Below are 27,499 nucleotides of genomic sequence, written 5' to 3'. Positions count from 1 at the left end.
GAGACAGGTATGGTTGCCTCTAAGCCGGCTGATACTCTCATGGATCCTCATCACAAGCTAGAGGTTGATGGTGGTGAAGATCTTGAAGATGTACATCAATACAAGAGATTGGTGGGTAAACTTATTTATTTGACTGTTACTCAACCAGACATATCTTTTGCAGTGGGCGTCATTAGTGAATTTATGTAGTCTTTCAAAAAGCCTCACTGGGAGGCAACTTGTCGTATTTTACAATATCTAAAAGGAGCTCCAGGAAAGGGATTGATTTATACATCACATCAGAGAGTAGATCTGATGGGGTTCTCTGATGCTGACTGGGTTGGTCTGTTGGTGACGGAAATCTAGTCACTTGGCATAGCAAGAAGCAGTCTACTATGACTAGATCTAGTGCTGAGGCTGAGCATCAAGCTATTGCTCATACTGCAACTGAATTAATGTGGCTGAATTCCTTGTTACAAGAGTTGGGATTTTCTGTTTCAACTCCCATGAAGATGTTTTGTGATAACCAAAGTGCCATCTACATTGCAAGCAATCTTGTGTTTCACGAGAGGACCAAACACATTGAAATTGACTGTCACTTTGTGAAAGATGCTGTTATGAAGAAACTCATCTCTACACCTTTTGTCTCCTCCTCGGATCAACTTGGTGACCTGTTTACTAAGCCCTTATTTGGTCTGATGTTTCGGAAGAATTGTGTCAAGTTGGGTTTGGATGATCTATATGCTCCAACTTGAGGGGGAGTGTTAAGATATCGGGGCCCACTTGTTTAAGCCACAATAGGAGTCCCTCGATTGTGGACTGTTTAGTTTCTATTTTTGTTCCTACTGTTTTTAGTAGGTAGTTGTGCTTCTATTTTTCTAGGAGATTTTTCCTTCTATTTTCTTTCCTATTCTAATTAGGAAAGTTTTCATTGTAATCCTTCTCTTCTATTATTATAAATAAGATCTGGGAGAGAAGAGAATGCATCGGCTGTGAGTTCTCTCAACAGCTTCTCCTCTCCTTCGTCTCTTTGTCTCTCCCTGCTGTTGGTTTTGTTCTCTCAACAGCTTCTCTTCTCTCCTTCGTCTCCTTGTCTCTCCCTGCTGCTGGTTTTTATATTCTGATGTTGTAACACACACAGGCAGATGCAGTATCATATCAAAAGACAGTTAAGGTACGCAGCCATAATGGTGTTCGGCATTCCAACAGTCGAGACTGAAAAGTACATTTTCAACCAACTCCAATGTTGCTATGGTTTTGAGCTGAGATAATCACATTCTGTCGGACACACATACAGCCTCTGGTTTGAAAGCTCTATAAATTGTAATGAACTCGAAATGGATATTAATCTCCTGACCCTATTTATCCACATAATCATTGGTTTCCATTAGCTGCTGTGACCTGCAAAAAAAAAAAAAAAACATCAAAACTGTAATCAGCTCTGCATATTGGAATAATTATATCAATTAAGTTTGCATAGATCTTTATTATGCTGTGTATTTAAAATTACATTTGGGGTATGTATCCCAATTAATTCAAAACTTTATTGGCCACTTAAATTTTGTCCTTGTAGAAAATGAACTTGGATTACGGTGCAGGCACCACAGGAATCAAATGAGTTACTGCTAAGCTGGTCCTTGGACCATTCTGTGACCAAGCTGTCAATAAACAGCTTGACAAGAAACAGGATTCAAGTAATTTGGTGTTTCCCAAAGCATATGTTCAGAGGATGTCAACAGTCATGTTGCCTGTACAGTTCTTGTCAAGTATGTTGTAGTGTGCTGTAGTTTAAATCATAGTCAATGTCATAGGGTCTTGATCTAAAATTATGTATCATTACAACCTTTAGGTTAGCACTGCCATAATTTGATGGAATGGTCCAAAAAGTGGTCCACCAACCATCTGTTTGACATGTTTTGTATCCATACCTACTTAGTGTTTTCTTTAAAGAATTAAGTTTTGGACTTGCACTGCTTTAGTGATGCAAATAAATCACCTAAAGGGCTTATTTATTGGAAATAAACTTTGGGTTGAGTTATGAATGTGTTGGGCCTTTGATCCCATGTGTTTTCATTGTAACGGACTGCTTTGATGGGCCTAAAATATGTGAAGGTAGGCATACGGGATTAGGCTTCATTAGTTTAGTTAGTCTTTATTTTTAATTGTTTAATAGTTTTGAATTCCTCACCTTGCGTGAGAAAATTCCTTTATTAGTTTGCTTCTTATTTTTGTTGCTTAGCAATAGGATTTGCTTTTCATAGTTAGATTATGGCTCTGAATTAAGTTAGCTATATAAAGCTTGTAACAGCCATTAGCTCAAAGACGATTTATGATTAATAAAAGTTGAAGTTTTCTTCATGGTGTTGTGCAATTAAGGGTGAGAAGCCTTGAACAGTGAGATTCTGATCCTGCTGGTGAGAAGCCTTCGACAGTCGGATTCTGATCCAGTTGGTGGGAGGCCATTGTTATCCTTTCTTGTCTTTCTTATACTCTGTTTTTTTTTTTTTTTACAGCAATTAAGGTACTGTTTTCTATTCTCTTGATCTTCTCTTTAAGGTTGTCGATTCAGTTTTCTGTTCTTATATTTCCTGCAATCAAATTCAAGTCTGCTGCCAACAATAGAAGCTTTCCTATTTTCACTAGGACTGCTAGAATCAGGGCTTTCTATAAATCTAATTCATGTTCTGAGTTCAACAATCTTATATGATCAGTATTCTATAAATTAATCCGTTGTCAAGTTCTGAATCTGCCGTCTCGATACTGCATGCCTACTCCAAGTGGGATTTGGTTCTTGTTACTTTGAAGACTATTTAATCTATGATGTTTAATGATCTGTTTCAACAAAAACCCTATCATAGATCAAGTTTCATAAATCTGTGATCTGATCATTTATCTGATTCCTAACTTTACTGGTTTTGACTTACCCTAGTTCCACTAGGAGTTGTCAACATCAGCAGATCTGTCCATTGGATCTGCCTGAAATTTTCAGTGTTCATTCTACCCCATAAAAGAGGCACTTGACCAGCTTTATAAACTGATCTGATTTTCTGATCTTGAGTAATTAAGTTTTCTCCTGTTCTTGAATTTCTGTTTCAGATTTAACTATTTTTCAAATTACTCTTAATCTGACCGTTGGATCATTGCCATCTTCTGAAGAGCATCGATTCTATTTATTTGTGATTGCTTGTCAGAATTTAACCTTCATCTGATAAGGTTGACTTTTGCTGACTTTTGGGTTTGGGTGACTTGGGATTCTGTTTGGGGGTGTTTAGCCTGAGCTTAGGGTTCATCCTACTTACTCCCCACCAAAATGTCTCAGAGGTATGGCTACTCCAAGTACTAACCCTACAGAAGATCAAGGTTCAATGCAACAATTAATTGATGCAAATAAGTCACCTAAAGGGCTCATTTTATTCATAGTTCTAAAATTTGTCTAGACTCAGCGAGATCTCGCCGAGTTTCTCGGTTTTTTGAGAATCCGAGTCAAGATGGGTGGCGATATTCAAAATTACAATATCTCGCTAAAATCTCGGCGAGATATCTCGTCTCGGGTCGATATCTCGGTTTGACCCACATTTTTGCCTATCTACCACTTTGATTACCCACCTAACTTGACAGAACTCGCCATATCTCAGCGAGTTCTGTCCAAAACCCCCAAATAAGCTCTTTTCTTCCCAAAACTACTCTATTTCTTCATTTTTTGGATGGATTTCAAGACTTGAACTACGGGAGAGGTGATTCAGTTGCACATTTGAAGATTCAACTACACATCTTCAAGATTCATCACAAATTTGAAGGATTTTTCAAAGGTAAACTATTTTTCTCCAAATCTATTTTTTTCAAAAAAAATTGTTCAAACCTTGGTAGATCCATGTCATTTTAAGATATGTTACACAACTTTGGACGATCTACCAACTTAGGGTCCGAAGTGAAACTTATGTTTGGACTTTGTTTTTGGGAAATCTGATAGTGTCATTGTGTTTAAATGGCCTAAAATAGGCTGAATACCAAATTTCAGACCCAAACTAGGTCTAAAACCCACCAAGTTGAGGCTTCGAGTCAGAAAAAAAAAATGCACCAACTCGGCGAGATCTCGACTCGACACGGTTTTTCCAGGGACCGAGATCCCACCGAGTTCCGAGTTTTAGTACCTTGATTTTATTGGAAATAAGCATTGGGTTGGGTTATGTATGTGTTGGGCCTTTTATCATGTGTTTTCGTTGTAATGTGCCACTTTATGGGTCTAAAATATGGGTAGAAGGTAGGCATACGGGATTAGGCTTCATTAGTTAAGTCAGTCTTTATTTTAAGTTGTTTAATAGGTTTTGAATTCCCTCATCTTGTGTGACAAGGATTCCTTTATTAGTTTGCTTCTTATTTTTGTTGCTTAGCAATAAGATTGCTTTTCCTATGTAGATTATGACTCTGAATTAAGTTAGCTATATAAAGCTTGAAAGAGCTAGTGGTTCAGAAACGATAAATGATGAATAAAAGTTGAAGTTTTCTTCGTGAGTGTTGTGCAATTCAGTCATGGTGAGAAGCCTTGGACAGTGAGATTCTGATCCGGTGGATGAGAAGCCTTGGAAAGTGGGATTCTAATCCAGTTGGTGGAAACTGGAAAGCCATTGATATCCTCTCTTCTCTTCTTATACTCTGTTTTTTTAGTGTAATTAAGGTACTGTTTTCTATTCTCTTGATCTTCGCTTGAAGGTTGCTGATTCAGTTTTCTATTCTTCTATTTCCTGCAATCGATTTCAAGTCTGGTTCATGCGATAGAGGCTTTCCTACATTCATTAGGACTGCTAGAATCACGGCTTTCTACAGGTCTGACTCAAGCTCTGAGTTCAACAATCTTCTATATATGGTCAGTATTGTATACAATAATCTGTCGACAAGTCCTGAATCTGCCATGTGGATACTGCACTCCTACTCCAAGTGGGGTATGGTTCTTGTTGCTTTGAAGGCTATTTAATCTCTGATGTTTAATGATCTTTCTCGACTAAAATCATTATCATAGATCAAGTTTCTTTTAAGTTTCATAAATCTATGATCTGATCATTTATCTGATTCCTAGTTTGACTGGTTTTAACTTATCCTAGTTCCACTAGGAGTTGTCCACATCAGCGGATCTGTCCATTGGATCTTGCTGAAATTTTCAGCATTGATTCTACCTCACAAAAGAGCCACTTGACCAGCTTTATAAGCTGATTTGATTTTCTGATCTTGAAATTAAGTTTTCTCCTATTCTTGAATTTTTGTTTCGGAACTAATTATTCTTCTAATTACTCTTGCACTGGGTACGCCCTTTTTACTCTTAATCCGCCCGTTGGATCATTGCCATATTCTAAAGATTATCTATTCTATTTATTTGTGATTAATTGTTAGAGTTTAACCTTCATCTGCAAAGGTTGACTTGGGATCCTGTCGGAGGGCTGTTTAGCCTGAACCTGGTTCATCTTACCAACCCCCACCATTTAGGACAGATGTTTATGTATATATATTTTTAAATGGGCAAGAGAACGCTGTCCGGTCGTGTAGCCCCTGCACCAGCACGGTAACCAATGAATGTACGCACAGAAGCATTGGTTTGGATGTGATTGTCGATTTCACTGGAGGATGAACGGTTGTTTCACGCACAAAGGCATTGGTTTGTGTCTAGGCACAGGAACCACACTAACCATGCGACTGGTTAGCGTTCCTTTCCCCTTTTTCAATATACTGATGTAAAGTCTGATGCAATATTCTAATGCCTCTTTACAAAGTATAAGCTTGCCAACAGTCGGTAGGTTCAAATAATTTAACACATAAAGAGATATTCCTTCTCCTACCAAAAAAAAAAGAGAGAAATTCCTTCAGAAAAAAAAAATTGTTATCTAGCACCGTTATCAAGAGTTTGCTCTGATACCACTCTAATGACCGAGCCCCTCTCTTGGCATGATATTGTCCGCTTTGGCCCAATGGGCCACTGGCGTTGGGAGTTTGCCCTGTTCAACTCCCATTATTTTTTATCCTCCACAAGTAAAAAGTGGAAGCTGAAATCATAGGATAAAGGATGACTCTTATCACTCTAAGAATATACCTCGACTCAATACTCTTTTTCTTGAAGATAAAGAATCTTGCATAGTCGTCAAGGCATAAGTTAGGCGTCCAGGCACATTTGGAAGGCCAAGGCATGTTGTTGCTACACTGGATGCAAGAGAGGCGACCGCCTTGATCACCTGGGCATCGCCTTTGACACCTTGGCCCGCCTTGTGGCCTGGACAATCACCTATGTGTGGTTTGCTCTTTTTTTTTTTAATTGTCATATAAGGTTAATTGATTTGATTCCTTTTCTAACATTTGTATTCACATGTATACAGATCAAGTTATCATACAAAGGACTACATGGAATCACACTTTAAAAACAAAAAAAAAAAAGGAGATGCTAGCAATTGAAATCCTAAACTAAAACTAAGTGTGGTGGTATAAAGGTTCCGTTCCGTGAGACGAAAGCCGACCACCGATGGCACCCCCCCCACCACTCCAACTCTGGGGATGAAAACCCACTGCCACTCTGGCTCCAGCGACAGCAAGTTTCTCCTCCATCTTCACCATCATCATCATCCTTCTTCTCCCTGTTTCATGCTGCTTTTGCTTCATTTTTTTTCTCTTTCTTTTCTTCCCTTTCTTCTTCTTTTCTCTGTTTCTTTTCCCTATTTCGTGTGTGTGGATAAGTTCTACAGATGCTATCAAGTGCCGCTGTCGTACAATTGAACTGAAGTTTTTACTGCTAGTTTATCAAAGTTGATTGTGAACAATCGGTCAGTTCTGCTATTGTTAAGAGATGTTGGCTTCCTGCGCAGATATATTGAGCTGAACTTGAATTCAAAATTTATGTATCCTATACTTTGCTCATTAATTGTACGTTTTTTCATATTAGGTCATTATTTGCATAATAATATCATATTGCATTGATATGGTTTCTATGTTGATTCTTGAGGTGGTTTAAATGTTGATTCTTGATGTAGCATATAAGCATAATTATATCATTGCTAAACTAGATATAATGGATACATTAAAAAAATACTAGGGCACCTAGGCGACCCAAGGCCTAGGCGGGCGCCCCTCCAATGCCTTGGGTCACCTAAGAGACTTGACAGCTAAGGAACCTTGACTAAGACTAATTGCCATACAAAACCATTGTATCATAGAAATTCTTCTACTTCCAGATACATGGAGTTTCCTTCTGAAGGACTCTTTCCATTGTCATTCTGGCTACCTCTATATTATATAATTATACGATTTTTGCTAATTCCCACATTGAAAGAGCAGACTCCAAACCTTGGTATACACATCCTGGACACATTTTAGTCATGAGTCTCAGTAGTCAGCCAGGGTGATGTCAGCTTAAGAAAATAGGTGTCCAATGCTTTTTAGTAACTTCTAGAAAAGAAATTTATAAAAAGGGGAGGAGGGAAGAAGAAGAGAAAGAAGGCAGGGTAGTAATGTTGTGTGTCCTTGAACCCTAAGGTCAGTAACTTTGATTATTGATGATAGAAACGGGATTGGGAACTACCTTAAGCAGTTTCCTTGATGAGGCTGTCATAGCTCCAAGATATTATAGATTACTAATAGATGTCAAGGTGTCGAGGAGCTTTGGTCGACTTGGGCGCCTAGGTCGCCTACTTGGTGTCGACTTGATTTTTACCCTCTCCAACGCCTTGGGTCGCCTAACCGCCGTGACAACTATGCTACCTACTACAAGGAAGTTTTCATCCCAGTCTTCGATTCTGTTTCAACCAATAAATATCAACAACCTCCTCAATTCCCTCCCAACCAAGGTATGAAATTTTGGATTTCACCCCCATAAGAATCTGATCTGAATATGTTTTGATTTGTTGTCATAAATCTGATATTAATCTCTCATAAAACCCAACCTCTGCTCTGTTTCTGTATTTTTCCCGCAACTACTCTACTGTAGTATTCCAGCCCCATTAAAGAATATTTCTGGGCTGGTTCTACATACCAGGGTTGAGCAACTCCATCCCTACAGTTTCAGCACCATCTGGATAATTTTTTAGCAGTTCCGGCTCCATCGGTTGGAGTAGGTCACCGTTGGCTCCTGTTCTTATAGTGAAGGAGATCTTCTTATTTGCTACAAAAGCATATCCTATCTTATTTACACAAAACCCCTCTTCTAAATTCCTTTTATCCCATGCTTGTTTAAATTCCATATTTGTCCTTTCCTTGGATTGTTAATTACTGATTCGTTCCAATTCCTATTTTCCCTTTAAAAAATTGTCCTAAATTATTCAGAATATATTCGAAATTGCCACTGTTCATTGTATTTGAGTATCCCATTATTTTGGTGGGCCCATACCGACCAAATTTGGGGTTTTGGAACCCAAGTTGCATTATCTGCTATCAGGTTAGCTCAGATCTAATTTCTGTAGTTCTCCTTTAATATCTATCCTGTTATAAACCCTTATTTCAGATTTGATTCTCTGTTAGTAAACCTTACAGACACTGTTTGAACTGCTGGATTTAGATCTGTCCTTCATAATTCTATTAAATCCTTGCTTCATAGTTGTCACGGCGTCTAGGCGACCCAAGGCGTTGGAGGGGGTCTGAGAGTAAGGTGGCACCAACAAGGCGATCAAGGAGTCCTGGCGCCCACCTAAGCAACCAGGTACCAAGGCGACGCCTTGACAACTATGCCTTGCGTAGCTATCAAATATATCCCCTGATTCTGAAACCAGCATAGTCTGTGAGCTGTTAACCACATCAGAATCATCTCCTTCTGTTAACTTCTCTATTCTATTGTTGAATCTGTTCAATATTATCCTGCCATTACTGAATCGTCGCATGCATTAGCCTTCCTGAGGAACTGTCTGAATCTAAAGCACATCTTATATTATTTAGATAAAACCCCTCCTCTTCTAAGTTCCTTTTGTTTTTATCACATGCTTGCTTAAATTTCATATTTGTCCTGTCCTTTGATTGTTAATTACTGATTCGTCTCAATTCCCATTTCTGCTTTCAAAAAGGTTCCTAAACTATCCTGAATACATACGAAATTGCTACTGTTCCTTGTACTTTTTTTTGGGCCCATACTACCCATCTGCCCAATGGGACTTTAGTTACCAACTACAGGAGAATCTACCACTACAGTGGAGGGGGGAGAATCTACAACTACCAAGAGGGGCCATTTTTTGCCCAATAATGCAACCAGGAGAAGTCGATTTCTTGACCTCCTGGGGGGCGATGCACTCAACTGGCATGCCACCAACCAAATGAGCCAACGGGTGTTTGCACTGTTCATTGAACTTGAGTTTCCCATTATTTGATGGGCCTATAGCGACCAAATTTGGGGTCTTAGAACCCTAGGTTGCATTATTTGCTATCAGATTAGCCTCAGACCTAATTTCTGTTAGTTCTCCTTTAATCTCTATCCGGTCATAAACCCTTATTTCAGGTCTAGTTCTCTGTTAGTAACCCTCATAGCACTGTTTGAACTGCTGGATTTAGATCTATCTTTCATAATTCATTTAAATCCTTGCTTAGCTACCAAATATATCCCTGATCCTGAAAGCAGCATAGTCTGTGAGCTGTTAACCACATCAGAACCATCTCCTTCTGTTAACTTCTCTATTCTATTTGTTGAATCCCTTCACTATTATCCTGCCCAGAAGTTGTTTTTTGTTTTTTGCCATGATTCTTGTTGTGCTGCCTATTTTTGACATTTTGAACCCAATCCATGCATTAGTTTCACATAGAGAACACTCAATATAATACTTGTAGTTTTGACCCAAGTATGATAGTGTATATTGTTCTTGGACATGGTATCGAATAAGATTTGACCGGAACATAACTCGTTCAATATAAATCAGATTTAAGCAATCTTGGATTAGAAAGCTTTCCAACAAATCCAAGATTGCTTAAATCTGATTTATATTGAACGAGTTATGTTCCGGTCAAACTTAATTTGGTGTGCGTGAATACTGTTTAAAATCGCTCTGAATGGAAATAAATTTTTAGACATCAAAACAAATGAATATTTTACCGTTCTTTTAATTTCTTTAGCAATGTTTTATCATATTAAGATTTATGGAATTTTTAGATTTGAGAAAAACCCCAGCATTTAAAAGTTGAAAATTGCATCTACCGCCGAAAATCCAGTTTTTATTCTTGAACTGGGGGGGGGGTTAACTTTTTATCCTTCTAGAATTTGTTTTTCAATTATTTTTATTGGATTCAAATAGGGGGTATTTGCTTATTTATGAATAATAGCTTAAGTAAATGTTTTTACTTAATGGTATTTGGCATAAATAAGTGCTTGTCCTGGTTTCTGGTTTCGAGATAGGTTTCCTCAAGTTTCGATGGGTATAAGTGAATTTATACAGGTGTTCAGGTCGAAACTTGTGACATTACCGAAATATGGTCGAAAGTGATTGAAACCAGTCGAAATTTGGTATTTTTTAAACTCCCCTAAGGTTTTGTCTCGGTTAGCTATGATACCGAGATTTACTTCCATGCCACATGCGGCTCCCTAAGTGCACGCAACAATAAGGGTCGAACCCTAATTCTAACATCAAGGAAGGTTGAAGAATGAAGAAGATGGTTGGAGTACACTTAGTCACCTAGGATAGGATACTTGCACCACTTGCATAGCATGGCTTTTTCGCGTTCATCCTAAGCTTAGACAGACCTGAAGAGATGCCCAATGACCCATCAATTAACCCAAAATATGTGAGAACTTGTTGGTAAAAAGCTCAGGAAATTCGAAGCTAAAATCATAAAACTTAAGCCATTCGACTACTTGATCTGATCGTCCGGATCCAAGCTTTTAACGATCTGGTCGACCGGATGATAGAAGCGGCCGACCCATTACCGACAGTCACATACCTCAAACTTCCAGAGAGCAACTAGCATCAGCTGGATGACCAAGCGGTCGAACGGACTTAGATCCGGACGAAGTGCCAATCAACCAGTATGTGTCCGGATAGTCAACACTGCCTCTTCCAATGGCTATAAATCTATACCAGCTCCCCCAAGCGATTGATCTAAGATTGCTTAAATCTGATTTATATTGAAGGAATTATGTTTTGGTCAAACCTAATTTGGTGTGCGCGAATGCTGTCAAAATCGTTCTGAATGAAAATATTTCTTTAGACATCAAAACAAATGAATATTTTACTGCATTTTTTGTTTTTAGCAATGTTTTACCATATTAATTTATGGAATTTTTTTATTTTAGAAAAACCCCAGCATTTAAAAGTTGAAAATTACAACTACAGCCGAAAATTCAGTTTTTGTTCTTGAATTGAGGGGTTGACTTTTTATCCTTTTGGAATTTGATTTTTTAACTTTTTTTTTTTTTAAATTCAAATAGAGGGTATTTGCTTATTTATGAATAATGTCTTACGTAAATAAAATAAAAAATAAGTGCTTGTCTAGAATCTGGCATAAATAAGTATATTTCCTGGTTTCCCACAAAGTTAAACTCCTATTTGGACATTGATTTTTCAAAATCTAATAGTGTCATTGTGTTTAAATGGCCCAAAATAGGCTGTATACCAACTTTCATGACCAAACTAGGTCAAAAACCCACTGAAACCATCAACTGAGTTCCAAAAAAAAATGCACCAACTCGTCGAGATCTCGGTCCAACTCAGTTTTTTGCTGGACAAAACCGAGTTCTCGAACCATGATCTAAAAAGAGGCAAAATCCACTAGTGATAACCTATTCACCCCCTATAGAAATTAAGAAAGCCTTTCTGTTACTTGTTGCATTAGTTGTCTGTGGATGATATTATTATTTCTGGAGATGGTGCCTTTGAGATTGCAGAGGTAAAATCTCATCTTCATCAACATTTTCAAATGAAGGATTTGGGTTCCCTCAAGTATTTTTCTTAGCATTGAAGTTCTACGGAGTAAGAAAGAATTAGTCTATCATAGAGGAAATATTTGTTAGATCTTTTATTTGAGAGTGTGACATGCTTGCTTCTAAGCCTGTTGACACCCCTATGGACCCACATCAAAAGTTTAGGTCAATTGATGGAGATGATTTCGAAGACGTGCATCGATATAGAAGGCTTATAGGAAAGCTCATATACTTGATTGTTACCAGACCAGACATTTCATTTGTTGTTGGTGTCATTAGTCAATTCATGTAATCACTAAAACAGGTTCACTGGGAGGCAGCTTGTCGTATTTTAAAATATCTTAAGTGGGCTCTAGGGAAGGGACTCGTTTATCACCCTCATCAAAATATTGATATGGTAGGGTTTTCTGATGTTGACTGGGCTGGTGCTGATGGTGATCATAGAACAACCACAGGATATTGTACATTTGTTGGTAGAAATCTAGTTACTTGGAGAAGCAAGAAGAACAACTGTGTCTAGAAGCAGCGCTGAGGCTGAGTATCGAGTGTTGGCTCATACTGCAGCCGAGTTGATGTGGTTGAGATCGTTACTTCAAGAGTTGGGTTTTCTTGTTACTAAACTCATGCAGATGTTTTATAATAACCAAGCAGCTATCTACATTGCTAGCAACCCAATGTTTCATGAGAGAACCAAACACATTGAAGTTGATTGTCATTTTGTGAGGAATGTTGTCATGAAGGAACTGATAACTACTCTGTTTGTCTCCTTTGCTGTACAGCTTGGTGATGTTTTTACCAAGCCTCTGTTTGGTCCTTGCATTTCGAAAAGGTTGTTCCAAGCTGGGCATGGGTGACTTGTATGCGCCATCTTGAGGGGAAGTGTTAAACTGCGGGAAGTGCAGCTGTATAACACAATAGGGGGAGTTCCTCTACTGTGGAAATTAGTCTTTGTCTTGTGGTAGGATATCTTAGGTGTTAGTTTAATCCTTTATTCATTTCCTTGTTAGACTAGTACACTTTGTATCTGTTAAAGTATATCGAGTCCAGGGGAGAAGGGGAAATATCGATTCACGAGGTTCCTCCCCTCCTCCTGTGACTCCGTAGTTTGAGTATGAATCAGTCCTATTTCTAATTTGAGTTATTAGTCCTAGTTGTTAGTCTTAGTTTTATTTCATTGTTATTTTCCTATTGTAACTTGGAATCTTATCATGATTAGGAATTCCTAATCTAATTAGGAGTTCCCCTTTCTATTGTAATTTCAGGTTATAAATACAAGCATTGTGAGGGAGACTGTCATATCTGAAAATTCTCTTCTCTTCCCATCTTCTTCTCTTCTCGATTCTAGTATTCTTCAAGTGTATTTATTACACGGTATCAGAGCACAACCATTAGGTTGTCTGTGATCTGCGACACTGGTTTGAGAGTCTTCTAACAATTAGTTTTCTTTAAAGGGTGCAGCACCCTATGCTGCATATTCTGAGAATCACACCCTAGATGAAGTTTTCAAGAGAAAACGAGGGTTCTACTGCTACTACATACCTGAAGCAAAGGATCGACTGGAGTTTCAGTTTATATTACCTACTCGAAGATATCTTTTGCTTTCTTCTGCTGCTTGCGATTGTTCTGCTGTTTAAGATTGTCTTTTGGGTTCTTCTGTTGCTTGCGATTCACTTCTGGAGTTCTGCTGCTACTTGCGATTCCAAAGTGAAGACGTTTATTTGCGGTTGTGCTTGCGATTCACTTCTGAAGTTCTGCTGCTACTTGCGATTCCACAGTGAAGACTTTTATTTGCTCCAATCGATCCACATCATCTATTTTCAGGTACAGAATTTTACAGTCTTGTTTAAATCCTATCTCTGCCCATAGGATTTTTTCTACAACTCATAGGTTTTCAAATCCTACTGTTGCCAATTGGTTTCTGCTATTATTGGGTTTCTTTCAACCCTTATTCTACTGGTTCTTATTCCTGTTGCAATTCACTGCTGCCACCTTGGGTTTATATACCCTATATCTGCCGATTGGTTACTGCTACTCCTTTTGGGTTTTCAAACCCTAATCTGGTTCTAAGCATAGTTATCTCCGATCGGATTGACCGATTTTGGTCGGATCGGATTGGTATCGGCCGAGTCCGATCCCTATAGCAATCCAATCCAGCTGTACGGACAAGGGTAAAAAGGTAAAAAACAGATTTTTTATTAAAAAAAAAAGGGGGCAAATATGACACTTTTACCCGAGTTTGGGCGATCCCGATCCGTATCAGCCGATCCGATCCCGATCCAACCGATAGCGTTCAAGTTCAGATTACTACTATTAAACTCTATGGAGTTTCAAATTATTTATTATGGGCCCAGGCAGTTCAAGCTTACATACATGCCAAGGGCATACTGAAATACATTACAGATGATCCTCCTGATCGTGATCCTAAAGATCCTACCACATTCACAGTTCATGAGTAGATGCGTGAAATTCTATTGTCAAGATATGGCTATGGAATAGTGTTGAGCCTGCTATTGCCTCCAATGTTACGTTTCACTCCCTTGCTAAGGATGTCTGGAATGACTTACATGAAAGCTTCTCTCAAGAAAGGAACATCTCCCATATGTATGATCTCTATGAGAAATTATTTAACTTTCAACAAGGAGATAAAACCTAAAATGAGTATTTTGCCAATTATAAGGGCATGGTTGAAAAACTAAAAATATATCAGCTTTTGACTAATAATCTTGATCAGTTAAAGCAACAAAGAGCTAAGTTCCATGTTGCGAAGTTTCTTGCTGGACTACACCCTGACTACCAGTTTGTGAAGAGTTAGTTACTCACAAGAGAGAAGGTTCCTTCTCTCAATGAAGTATTTTCCTGTATTAACCGTCTGGCTAATCCATCCAAACCTGACAATACTCCCAAAGACAACTCAGCCTTTGTTGCCAATCGTGGACAGGGACGTGGTCGTGGCCAATTTAGAGGCTGTGGTCTTGGATCTAATGGACGAGGTACAGGTCCTCAATATGTTGACAAATCTGCCTGCCAGTGCACTTATTGTGTCAAACCTAATCATACAGTTGACACTTGTTGGACCAAGCATGGAAAACCTGATTGGGTGAATGAACTAGCCAATACTGCCACTGCTACTGAGAAACCTCACAGTGACATGAACCAGAGTTCAACAACTTCATCTTCTGTGTCTCGTGATGATTACAACCAACTAGTCAAACGCCTCCAACAACTTGAAGCTACATCTGCCCTATATTACTTGGATGGCACCAGACCTTCCACTGCGGCTACATCTACTACCAAACCATCTCCCATGCTATGGCATCTACGACTTGGTCACCCATCCTTACCTAAACTTCAATTAATGGTCCCTAGTTGCAAGTTCACATCTCACCTTGAATGTGAGGCTTGTGAACTAGGCAAACATCATCGCTCGTCCTTTCCTGTCCGTACTTTACCTAGAAGTTCTTCATTGTTCTCTTTAGTTCATTCTGCTATTTGGGGTCCGTGTCGAGTTCGTAATAGGTTAGGATTTTCTTATTTATTAGTTTTGTGGAAGATTATTCTTGCTCCACTTAGTTTTATTTATTGAAGGACCGAACTCAATTTCTTACTGTATTTAAAATTTTTTATCAAGAAATAAAGACTCAATTTGCCACATCCATTCAATTTTTTTGTTTAGATAATGCTTTAGAGTACACTCAATCTGCGATTTCTGATTTTTGCCTCACCCATGGTACTATTCACCAACCTAGTTGCTCGTACACTCCACAACAAAATGGGGTGGCTGAACGTAAAAATCAGCACTTACTCGAAGTTGCCTGTTCTATTACGATCCACATGAATGTCCCCAAATGTTTTTGGTGTGATGCCTTTCTTATGGCCTGTTATCTTATTAATCCTATGCCTTCTTCTGTTTTACAAAATAAAATTCCTTTTTCTATTCTTCATCCTGATCATCCTTTGTTTTCCTCTCCACCGCATGTTTTTGGGTGTGTGTGTTTCGTTCACATTCTTCATCCCACCATTGATAAACTATCTCCACGGTCTATTAAATGTCTTTTTCTTAGTTATTCTTGTACTCATAAAGGGTATAAATGTTTTGATCCCATTTCCAATAAACAATTTATTAGTGCAGATGTCACATTTTTTGAAAATACTCCTTATGTTCCTTCTTATACTATACCATCTATAGTGAACAATGAAGATTCTCTAGGTCCACCCATACCTGTTCCTATTCCTATTCCTTCACCAATTCAGGTCTATCACCGTTGTCGACGTCGCCCACCAACCTTACTTTCCCCCACTATTCCTATACTTGCTACCATGGTTCTGCCACTGGAACCCGATCCTAATACATTACCCATAGCTCTTGTTCCTACTGTTCCAGTCCTACCTAGTGATACAGCTAATGCCGCTCAGCCTGACACTCAATCTGACTCTGATGCTGAAGGCTCCATCAACTTACCCATTGTTGTTCGTAAAGGTATTTGCTCTTGTACTCACAAACCTATTTATCCTATTGAGCACTATGTAACCATTTCCCATCTTCCTTCTCACTATCACCCATTTGCTTCAACATTATCTACTAACTGTATCCCTCACACCCGCCATGAGGCATTTTCTCACCCTAGTTGGAAGTCTGCCATGGACACCGAGATGGATGCATTGTTATCTTGCAATACCTAGACTCTTGTTTCACTGCCTGCTGGGAAAGATCTTGTTAAGTGTCGGTGGGTTTATACTATCAAATACAATCCCGATGGTTCTGTTGAACGACTGAAGGCCCGCCTGGTTGCCAAAGGCTATAGTCAAACCTATGGTGTGGGCTACTTTGAGACTTTTTCTCCAGTTGCTTGTCTGAACTCTGTTCGGATCCTTATTCCTTGAGCTATTAATTTTGATTGGCCCCTATATCAAATGGATGTCAAAAAAACTTTTCTCTATTGTGATCTTCAAGAGGAGGTTTATATGGAGCAACCTTCAGGGTATGTTGCTCAGGGGGAGTCTTCTACCAAAGTTTGCAAGCTTCGCAAGGCAATTTATGGGTTGAAACTATATCCACGAGCATGGTTTGATAAGTTCAGCTCCATTGTTACTAAGGTAGGATTCTCACAGTGTTACTCTGACAATTCTGTTTTTGTTCGCCGTCAAAATTCTAAAGTGGTGGTGATGGTTGTCTATGTGGATGACATTATTATATCTGGTAATGATGCTTCTGGTATTGCCCAAGTTAAAGCATATCTTCATCAACATTTTCAAATAAAGGACTTGGGTGTTCTCAAGTATTTTCTTGGTATTGAGGTTTTGTGAAGCAAGAACGGTATTAGCTTGTCTCAGAGGAAATATGTCCTTGACCTTCTAACTAACATTGGAATGCTTGCTTCTAAACCAGCAAAAACTCCCATAGATCCTCATCAAAAACTTGGATCCTTTGAGGGTGAGGACTTTTCAGATGTTCATCGACATTGGAATGTTGGCAAACTTATTTATCTTAAAGTCACTCTCCCGGATATATCCTTTGTTGTTGGGGTTATTAGTCAATTTATGTAATGTCCAAAGAAAATTCATTTGGATGCTGCTTACAGTGTGTTGCGCTATCTGAAGAGTGCTCCTGGTAAATATCGACCTAATCGGAACGCTAATCTGGTTGGTTTCTCTGATGTTGATTGGGCTGGTGTTGATGGTGATAGAGTGTCTACTTTTGGTTATTATACCTTTGTGGGTGGAAACTTGGTCACTTGGAAAAGCAAGAAACAACCACCGTTACTCAATCTAGTGCTAAAGCCAAATATCGAGCGATGGCACATACTACAGCTGAGTTGGTATGGGTCAAATCCTTAATTCATGAATTAGGGTTTCCCATCAATCAGCCGATGCAAATGTTTTGTGATAATCAAGCCGCTATCGATATTACAAGTAATCCTATTTTTCATGAGAGGACAAAGCACATTGAGGTTGATTGTCACTTTGTTCGGGATGCTGTTATGAAGAAGTTGATTGTTACTCCTTTTGTCTCTACTACTAATCAACTTGATGATATGTTTACAAAGGCATTGTTTGGACCTGCTTTCCGTTGAAGTTGTTCCAAGCTGGGTCTAGGTGATTTATACGCTCCAGCTTGAGGGGTAGTGTTAAAGTATATCGGGTCCAGGGGGAGAAGAGGAAATCTCGATTCACAAGATTCCTCCTCTCCTCCTATGACTCTACTTTAAGTATGAATCAGTCCTATTTCTAATTTGAGTTATTAGTCCTAGTTGTTAGTCCTAGTTCTACTTTGAGTTGTTAGTCTTAGGGTCTTTTTGGTATCATTTTTCATTTTGTTTTTGGCCTATTTAAAAAAATCATTACTGAAAACCATTTTTGATCAAAAAATAAAATCTGTTTGGTAACTACTAAATATAATTGATTGTTGAATGAAAAATATGTTTGGTGCAAATGATTTTTATAACAATTTTTTAAGAAAGGGCCCAAAGGCAAAAGCCCATATGTAGTTTAAGTGGTGGTGAATAGGGCATCTCTTCACCCATCTTCCTCCCCAACCTTATCATTGTCGTTTTTTACCTGATTTCTTCTCCATCTTTCTTCTTTTTCTTTTCTTCTTGAATTGAAACCCAACCGAGCCTTACTCTCCCTCTACAACCACTGTCATCGAACCCTCTCCCTCCCATCTTCTTCCTCTCCATTTTTCTTTTCAACCCAAAAACCCTTTCCATTTTTGGGTTGAAAATTTGAATCCTCTTACTGCTTCTGTTCTGGGTTGGGGTAGGGGCCGCGGGGGTGATTTGTGTTGCAGCAGGGGGTGGGGTTTCTCAAAGAAGAAGAGGGTTCGTTTCAACCCAAAAACCCTTTCCATTTTTTTCTTGTATGTTCACAAGTAAAAAACTAGTCATTTAGCCTCACCATCTGGGCCAAATCACATATCTAGCTTTTGATCATAAACCTCAACTTGTCCTGTATATGGATTTATTTCTTCATATTCACTAAATCGCCATCATAGATAGTCAGACCTAGTCATTGGAATCCTTATTTGCTGGCAGAGTAGGATCTGCATTCATCAAGTATGTAACCTAATGAAGGCACATGGCATGTCACATGGAACTATTTCATCATAGGAATGGAAGGGTGGGAAATTACTATCTGTTCGATCCTTGAAGGACTTCCAGCAACATGCTTAAAAGCCAGAGTAAGGATAAAATGATATTATTACCTTGGACAACAGAAAACGGTGGGGCTGGGCAGGGCGGCTGGGGTGATTTGGGTTGCAGCAGGGGGTTGGAGGGGGGCAGGTGGGGTTTCTCGAACACGAAGAAGAAGAAGAGAGGTGGGTGGAGGGGGAAGAAGAAGAAGAACGCAAGGGGTGGGGAAGGGTGGTTGCTGGAAGAAGAAGAAGAGAAGAGACTTGCCTTTCTAATTAAAGGAGGAAATGACTCCTCTACCCTCAAATTTGGGACTTATAAGCACATGCTCATTAAAATTCCTAAAAAAAATGAGTAAAAACGATTTTTGGCCAAAATCCATAATAAGCTCTCAACTCTATTATGGTTTTTCTATTATTGTGATGTTTTGTAAATAGAAATAGGGTCCATAAATTGTACCAAACACTTGTAAAACCGTTTGTGTCAGAAAATGAAAATGAAAAATGAAACCAAAAAGACCCTTAGTTTTATTTCATTGTTATTTTCCTATTGTAACTTGGAACCCTATCATGATTAGGAATTCCTAATCTGATTAGGAGTTCCCCTTTCTATTGTAATTTCAGGTTATAAATACAAGCATTGTGACGGAGACTGTCATATCCAACAGTTCTCTTCTCTTCCCATCTTCTTCTCTCCATCCCTTCTTCTTCCCTTCTCGGTTCTGGTATTCTTCAAGTGTATTTTATTACAGTATCTAATTTGGACATTATTTCTTTCCTAGTGTGATTGGGTTGTATTAGTCTATCACAAGACTTAGAAGAAGCCTTGCGCTCTTGTAATCTGGAAACTCCATATATAATACGATAGGGGAGGAGGCTGGTTCTATTGGTTGTTAGACTCTCTAGCAGCCTCCTCTCTCTTCTTCCTCAATCTCTCTCTCTTTTATTCTGTGATTACTGGTTTTATATTCTGATATTGTCACAATAACTTTGTGATTGAGCCAGGCCTTTTACCACTCTTTTTCCTTGTCTTTGACTGAATCATTAATTGCATGTTCATGCTTTCATATTAAGCTGGATTCTATATTAATGGACTATGCTAATTCTTAACTACTACCCTATTATTTGTTAAACCTAGTTCAGCACCCTTGTGTTACATTTACACTATGAAAAATTGTGCATGCTTCATTCATTTTAAGCGTAAGGTTGTACCATAGCAGTGGCCAGTGGGTATACAAGATCATTTTGATTTCCTTAACCGCCCAATCGTCAACATTTCATTTATTTAATGGATCTCTAAACACATTCTCTGTAGAATTTGTTGTAATTATATGCCTTGCAAAGCTGTTGCTTTGGTGCGTTATAAATTTATTCATGAATGTATAGCTTTAATGGGCTGTTAAATTACTCATACTTGCTGAAAATTCATGAATGTGTAGCTTTAACAGGCTGTTGCTAGCAAGGTTTAAAGTACCGGTATCAGGTATCGTATCGGAAAGGTTTAAGAAAAGTATAGTTTCCTATCGGAGAGACGCAAGATACACCAAAGATACACATGGAACTGTTAAGGATATATGCCAAATACTGTGTTGAAAGCATAGAACACTATAAATAAGTAATATGTAAAATATATCACGTATAAAGAGAACAAAGTAAGATGAGGCAAATGCATTCAATTGAATATGTATAAAGGATGAAGTTTCTTACTTGTACTAATAATAAAAAAAAAATATATCATTTTCAGTTTGGGGAAGATTTAGGTATTGTATCGTGTCGTATCGTATCGGTACCCTAAAAATAAGATACGTATCAATTAGTATCAACGGATACATTAAGATACTTAAAACCATGGTTGCTAGATATAATGGATACATTAAAAAAAAATTTAAAAAAAATACAAGGGCATCTAGGTGGGAGCCTTGTCGTCGAAGCACTTAGGCGGCCCTCCAAAGCATTGGGTTGCCTAGGCACCTTGAAAACTACAGAGGAGCCCTTAACCTGTTACTAACCTTAAATAGTCAGCACCTATTACTTAAGGGCACTCGAGAGTCTGGAGTAGTTGAGTCACTTCCTTGGGTTAGGGCATGTGGTGTCCCTCACCTCATGAGGAGAGCCGGAGGCTGTGTCATGCAGTTTCAATATATGGTTGGCACAGAGACCCTGCACTTGAGCAATTTTCATGCTGATGAGCTGGCCATAATGGCATCTCAAGGAACTCTTTATATCTAGGTTCTTAACAACTGAATACATGCGCTGATTTGCTTTGGCCTTTTCATGTTCTTCCGTACATGAATTTGTGTTTCATCCAGAGTCAACCATACACCCACCATGTGCACGTGCATACACAAGTGCATCCATACATTGGTAAACATAATACATACAGAGACAAACTCATGTACTAAACCAAAAACAGAAGGGATTAAAAAATGCAGAATATCCACATATATGTCATATTTCCATAATTATTGACACATAGGATTGGACAGACTAAATTCAACAGTTATGTATCATCAAAATAATCTAATGAAGTATCTAAACACACACAATACAAAATGATCTTCAAAGATGGAAAGCACTGTTACGGATACATTACCATATTGAAGTATGGGTTATACCAAGCCCGTTGCAAGTAAGTATCATTCCTTTGAATCGTGTAAGATATTCCTGTATTAACAAATCAAACCAATTGAAAACATCAGCAACGTTGTCCTTGAGATTTATACTAATTTCTTGCCAAAAATAATAAAGAAAGGAAAAGTGACAAAGCTCCGAAGCCCTAATTACAAAATAAATCAGCCTTTTAGTCATAAACAGTGATCCAATAACTCTTACCCGCAATGTGTATTTGTCAATCTCATAGTTTCCCAACAAATCATACTCAAGTCGTTGAGCTGGATCACTCAATACTGAGAAAAAAAAAATAAGAAGAAGAAGAAGAAGCAGACTAATGGATTTAATTTTGGGTCCATGGAATTTAAGAAAGTTCAAGTACCAAAAGATTAATCAATTGACACCAAATTAGGCTGCAATGGAGGCAAAACTAATTCGTCAATTTTATCATAACCATGGTCCAAATATGAATGTATGAGAATATTCAGGTCACTCAATCAATAGGACACCACTTGGTTTCTCTGAAGCTCAACATTAGACAACCTGGAAATCTTATGGTTGTCAACTATTGATGATGAATCAGCTTGTATTCCCCCTTTCCACCCCACAGTCAAAACCACCCATCTCCTAGTTATCATGGTTTTCTTATCATCTCCTTAGTAATTTCAAAGTTGGATAAGATAACCAACAAACATTATGTTCAGCTGCATCCAGCTTTTCCCACCAACTCAATGGTCCAAATTGATGCAACACAATTATGGTATCACTTGGGACTCAAAGACCCAAAACTTCTGTTCCTGACACATGCATAGTTGCATACCACAACTATGTTGAATTCTACCAGAAAAACTTAAGGATGACCTAGCTGATAATGATCTATGCGGTAGTTTGTCATTATTTAATTTCAATACAATTCAAGACAATTACCTTTATATGCTTCATTGATCTCTTGAAACTTTGTAGTGACAGCACTGTTGCCCTTGTGTTTGTCAGGATGCCACTTCTATGGACAAATAAAATATTATAGTAAATTTTCTCAGCTAATCTCCCAATAGGTTTAAAGAATAAAATATTCATGACGAAGTAATAGAAAAAACTACTGAAAATAATGATCAAAACCAGAAGAGAGACAAAGAGAGAGAGAGAGCGGAGACGAAGAAGAAGAACCTCAAGATAGTTAGGAGAAAGATAGGTCACAAACCAATGCAAGCCTTCGATAATTTAATCTGATTTTCTCTTCTGTTGCATCATAATCAACCTCCAGAACTTTGTAGTAATCCTTGAAGAAGATAAAAGTTTCTAGTCAGAAACGAAACTGGAAAATTTCCAAATACGAATAGAATAGAGTCATAGATTATAGTCACACACTCAGACTTCAGAAAATATACACCTTGCAGATGACATATGGCATATGTGCATCCAGCAAGAACCCCTCCAGTCAATAGGCCCATATAGAAGACATTGAAGATAAATAATCTGATATATCACATTCTGCTTAGAAAGATGAGAAAGCTCCACAGATATCAAAATGATAATATCCTGTATGGCTTGTTCTTTGGCCAGCAAAATCTCCTACATGAGACCTACAGACTGGAGGTTTACACTTTCCTAGTAGACTTGCTACAGTATAAAGTTTAGTTATAGATCACTTGCAGTTACAGATAACGACTGTGACTGGAAGATCCTTGTCAGATATGTCTTCTCCATAGGAAATATAAAGCACTTGCCAATTAAACCATAAGGATATACCAACAGAATACCAATAAATGTCACAGACATGCACAGATTGGTTGGCTGATAAAAGGGTTATGTTTAGCTAAAGATTATCCCACCAGGATAATAATCATAACCACTAAGTCTGTCGATTCATCTAAAGAAGCAGGGGAAAATTTAAGTAGATGGTTTATAATCATTTTATTAGGCTAATTCTAACGAAGATCTTTTGGGTGGGACCTACAGAATGGCAGCATTGGCAATCTATCCCTCCCACTGCACCTTCATTTTCATGACTTGGACTGGAACATTAATCAGCTCATATGAGATGGTTTGAAGTATTCAACAACAGTCTAGAGCCTTAGAAAATATGTGCATGTGTATGTACTATCATGGCCATAGGAACCCGAATTTTCCCTTCACATGATCCCATCGGCACTTCAAGCATTTTCTTAGTGCATCCAAGATACAGTTTAAACATTAGAAAATTTTAAAAAGAAGTGATTCCATATCCTTTTGTTCAAATCACTTAAAATTGCACCAAAAATGTTTAAGAAGCCATCCATCAAACCTGATCCCAAGAGAGATTAGAATTGATTAAACTTCTTTTTTTTTTTTTTTGGTGTGTGTGTGGGGGGGGGGTTGGAGGTTCTGATTTGCATTTGCTCTGTTTTCAGTTGATTCTACAAATTGGAGATCATAAATATAGCATAATGTTGGAATATGTACACCATAATACCGTGGGGGTATTCTGGTCCTTTTGGGGTAGTTTAATTATTATTTCATTAGGTATAGTCTTGTCTCTTATAGAGTCGGCTAGTGTAGGGGTAATTCCGTCCCCTTTGTATTTTTCTCTTTATTATAAATAAAGAGCTTGCCTGATCGATCAGATCACTCAAGCATTACAATTTATTCTTCTTCCATCTTCTCTGCTCTCTTTTCTCCTCTCTAAAGTTACTGGTTACAAGTCCTAGGTTTTCTACATGGTATCAGAGCTAGGCAAGCAGTGACTGATTCTCTCCAAGATTGCCGATTTGAGAGTCGTTTCAAGGTTCTTCGATTTATGGAGAAACCCTAGTTCATAGAAGAAGAAGAAGAGGAACTAGGGTTTCGTATGATTTTTGTATTTGCATCTATTACTTGTGAAGATTTCTGAATTTCTGGGATTTATTCCCCTACTACTTTATTTTATCGTTTACTACTCTTGCTTTTCGTTTGCTGATTTGGGTCTCTAACTGAAGTCAATTCTGCTACAAAGGGGACAAAATTACGCCTATACTAGCCGACTCTATAAGAGACAAGGCTATACCTAATGAAATAATAATGAAACTACCCCAAAAGGACCTGAATACCCACACGGTATTCTGGTGTACATATTCCAACACTCCCCCTCAAGCTGGAGTATACATATATCAAAAGGAAACTCCGGCTTGAACTAATAAGAAAAAAATAAATGCACTCCAACATTCTAACACATAAATACATTTATGGGCAGTGATATGTTAAAAGCTTGAGTTCTACCTTCATTGTCTTGCAAAGTTAGTAGTACCTAATAAATTAGTCAGGTTCAATAACTTCATCAGTACTCTCGACCAAAGCGCAGAAACATTAGTACAGGGAGCACTCAAGAACAAAACCCTCTAATTAGATTGATAAAGCTGAAAGAAAAAGAGGTTACAATAGGTCCACAAAAAGGCTCTTTCATTATTCCTTCTAAAAGCACAAAAAAAAAAAAGGAGAAGTTTGGGGGAGAGGGTAGATGGCTTGAAACTATTAATGCCCGCCCCCCCCCCCCCAACCCTAAAAAAAATAAAATAAAACTAGGTTTAAACCGGTAAAAAAAAAATAAAGATCAAACCCATATATATCATATGGTTAACTGAGAGTTTGACAGAGGCCATCACCCAGGTCATTAGAGGTGCAAATAGAAAAAGTATGACTTTAACAAGACCAGTGAGAGAAGGTAAATATATTGGATGATCTGCTGAGATTTTGAGAGAAGCCATCAACAAGGTCATTGGAGGAGCAAGAAGAAAAAGCGTTACTTCAAGAAGACCACTGATCTCCCTACTGGAAAGAAGAATGATCATAAAAAAGAGAAGTGTTCCTTGGATTTTATATAAGGTCAACAAAAGCAAACAATTTTTCAGGATACTAACAGACAAATATCATGCTTTTTAGCATCAAAAAATTCAATTTATAAATTCCTTGCTTCTAATTTCAGATCCCAACAAAAGTAGGAAATTCCCAATGCTGCTGACTTTCTAGGGAACCCTATAGCATATGCTTAAAAGAAGGTAATACAAAATGCTCAGTCAACAAAGTTTTCATCATTTCAGTTTCCGTGAGAGCAGAAACTCAGCATTTAGCTTGTTTGCATTGCTGTAGCAGTAACAAAATGTAAGGTGCCTTTACCAAAACAGTGCCATGGGGAACTGCACTATATCTTGAGTTGACAAAAGCAATAAGGTCACCAAAAATGCCAAAGAAAAACAAGCAAGGAGGTGGAATAGAGAAAATAAAGTGAGAGTTGATCCAACACTTGGAACCTGAAAATACAACCATGTAGCAAAAATTATCCTCAGAATGGCACTGCCCCACATTAAAACTTTGAGAAGTCCCCCCCCCCCTGCCTTTTTTTTTTATAATGGTATTTACATTCATAAAGAGAGAATGGAGATACAAACGCCCCCCCCCCCGGGGTTATTTCTATATGGCAATAAATTCCTTCCATCATAACACACTACAAATACTAGTGCAATCCAAGAACAGATAATGATTGAGGGATCCCATGGAAGGAATCAGACAGTGACACCCATTCAGTTTTAAAGAAGCAAATATGGCTGCAGACTTCCTTTCAAATTGCTGGAGATGGAGTTATTCCCCATTTGCATCCCAAGATTTATCGCAATTTTGTTTGATGATTTCAGAGGAAGGGTTGCTGCTCATATACCCCTAACCTCCAACTCCCTGGGCAAAAAAAAGGCGGGAAAAACACTCTCCATTCACTTGCATAGGGTAATACCTTACGTGTCAATCTTTATATCCTTCTACAGATGATAGCAATATCCACTGGACTTCAAAAGGATCCTCCCAAATATGCCTACTGACAAAGCAATCCCATTATGTGGTGATTAGCACATGCATCTGCTAGGCATTGCCATAGCCCTGCTCCATGGGTGGTCCACTTAGCAGCTTATCCCTTGCTGTAACAACATGAAGGATGCTCTTTTAGAGAGCATCAGATAGAGCCACACCAATGTATTATGTGTTGCATGGGTTTATGAAAGGATTTAACAAAAAATAATCACAACCAACACGTCAACCGTATCCCAGAATATCCATTCCCTCAGTCCCTCTACCACAAGTTTAGCCACCACTTTAAACAATTCTCCTCCAGCACCCAACCATTTAAGCTTCTTTGCATATGAGGAATTTCAAAGCTACCCTTAAGGGTAGTTTAGAAATAGGAAATGACTTCACAATGCAAAGCATCAAGAACAAAGAATGACTTAAACTGTGATAGGAAGCATTAGTAAGATCAACTCCTAGCCATAACCAAATTACATAATCCCATATGTCGAAGCTCTTTCGATTAAATGCCGATATCAGAAGTTACCCAATCACAAAATACAGCATTGTTCATGAAACCGCTCTTCAAAAGCTACGAGTGTAATTAGAAAATTAATCGTTCAGAAAATATGAAAAGGAAGGAGAACAAACAGTTTTACAAAAAAAGGATAAAGATTGAAAGAAAACGCTAAGAGTGGAGAAGAACAAACCATGACCACCACACTAACCCAAAAAAATATAAGTAAAACATGGAACATGGAGATTTTACTGAAAGTTATGGACATCAAATCAAGTGGAAGTAATCTAGAAAAACCAAAACTTTCAGCTCTTGGAGGGTTTGATTCACCTTGTGGGGTTCATCCTTTCTGTCCATCTGCTGTAATTCGTTGCGAGTAAAGAGGGTTCTCCGCAAAGAAACTTCCTACTACATGCTTCATTGATAGACACCTTCCTTAGCAGATTAAAAGCAAACAACGAAGATTTTAAAGCTGAAGAAGATAATTTGTGTGGGCAGAGAGAAAAATCTCTGGAAGAGAACGAAATTGGTGATTCTGAGGTAGAATTGAATTTTTGGAGGGGAGAGAGAGAGACAGACAGAGACTGCCACAGGCCCAAAATTTGGAGGATGCCAG

General features: G+C 38.3%; 1 protein-coding gene across 3 annotated transcripts; it reads right to left on the bottom strand.

The window, feature by feature from the left end:
* Positions 1-1,129: 1,129 nt before the first annotated feature.
* Positions 1,130-27,499, bottom strand: LOC122666211 (dnAJ-like protein slr0093). 3 transcript variants are annotated; one of them, XM_043862359.1, is made up of 6 exons: positions 27,214-27,495; positions 22,783-22,860; positions 22,509-22,584; positions 21,804-21,877; positions 21,565-21,635; positions 1,130-1,380 (listed from the first exon to the last, which is right to left on the bottom strand). In XM_043862359.1, the coding sequence occupies exons 1-6, from the start codon at positions 27,238-27,240 to the stop codon at positions 1,338-1,340; spliced, it is 369 nt and encodes a 122-aa protein (XP_043718294.1). In that variant the 5' UTR covers positions 27,241-27,495; the 3' UTR covers positions 1,130-1,337. The 3 variants fall into 3 exon arrangements, with proteins under 3 accessions (XP_043718294.1, XP_043718295.1, XP_043718296.1); XM_043862360.1 differs by lacking the exon at positions 27,214-27,495 and adding an exon at positions 24,816-24,955; XM_043862361.1 differs by lacking the exon at positions 21,804-21,877 and having other exon boundaries at positions 1,328-1,380; positions 27,214-27,499.

This window comes from Telopea speciosissima, chromosome 6, assembly GCF_018873765.1.
Source record: "Telopea speciosissima isolate NSW1024214 ecotype Mountain lineage chromosome 6, Tspe_v1, whole genome shotgun sequence".
Lineage (NCBI taxonomy): Eukaryota > Viridiplantae > Streptophyta > Magnoliopsida > Proteales > Proteaceae > Telopea > Telopea speciosissima.
Note: the sequence above shows the minus strand (reverse complement) of the source record. Positions and strands in the feature narration are given on the sequence as shown.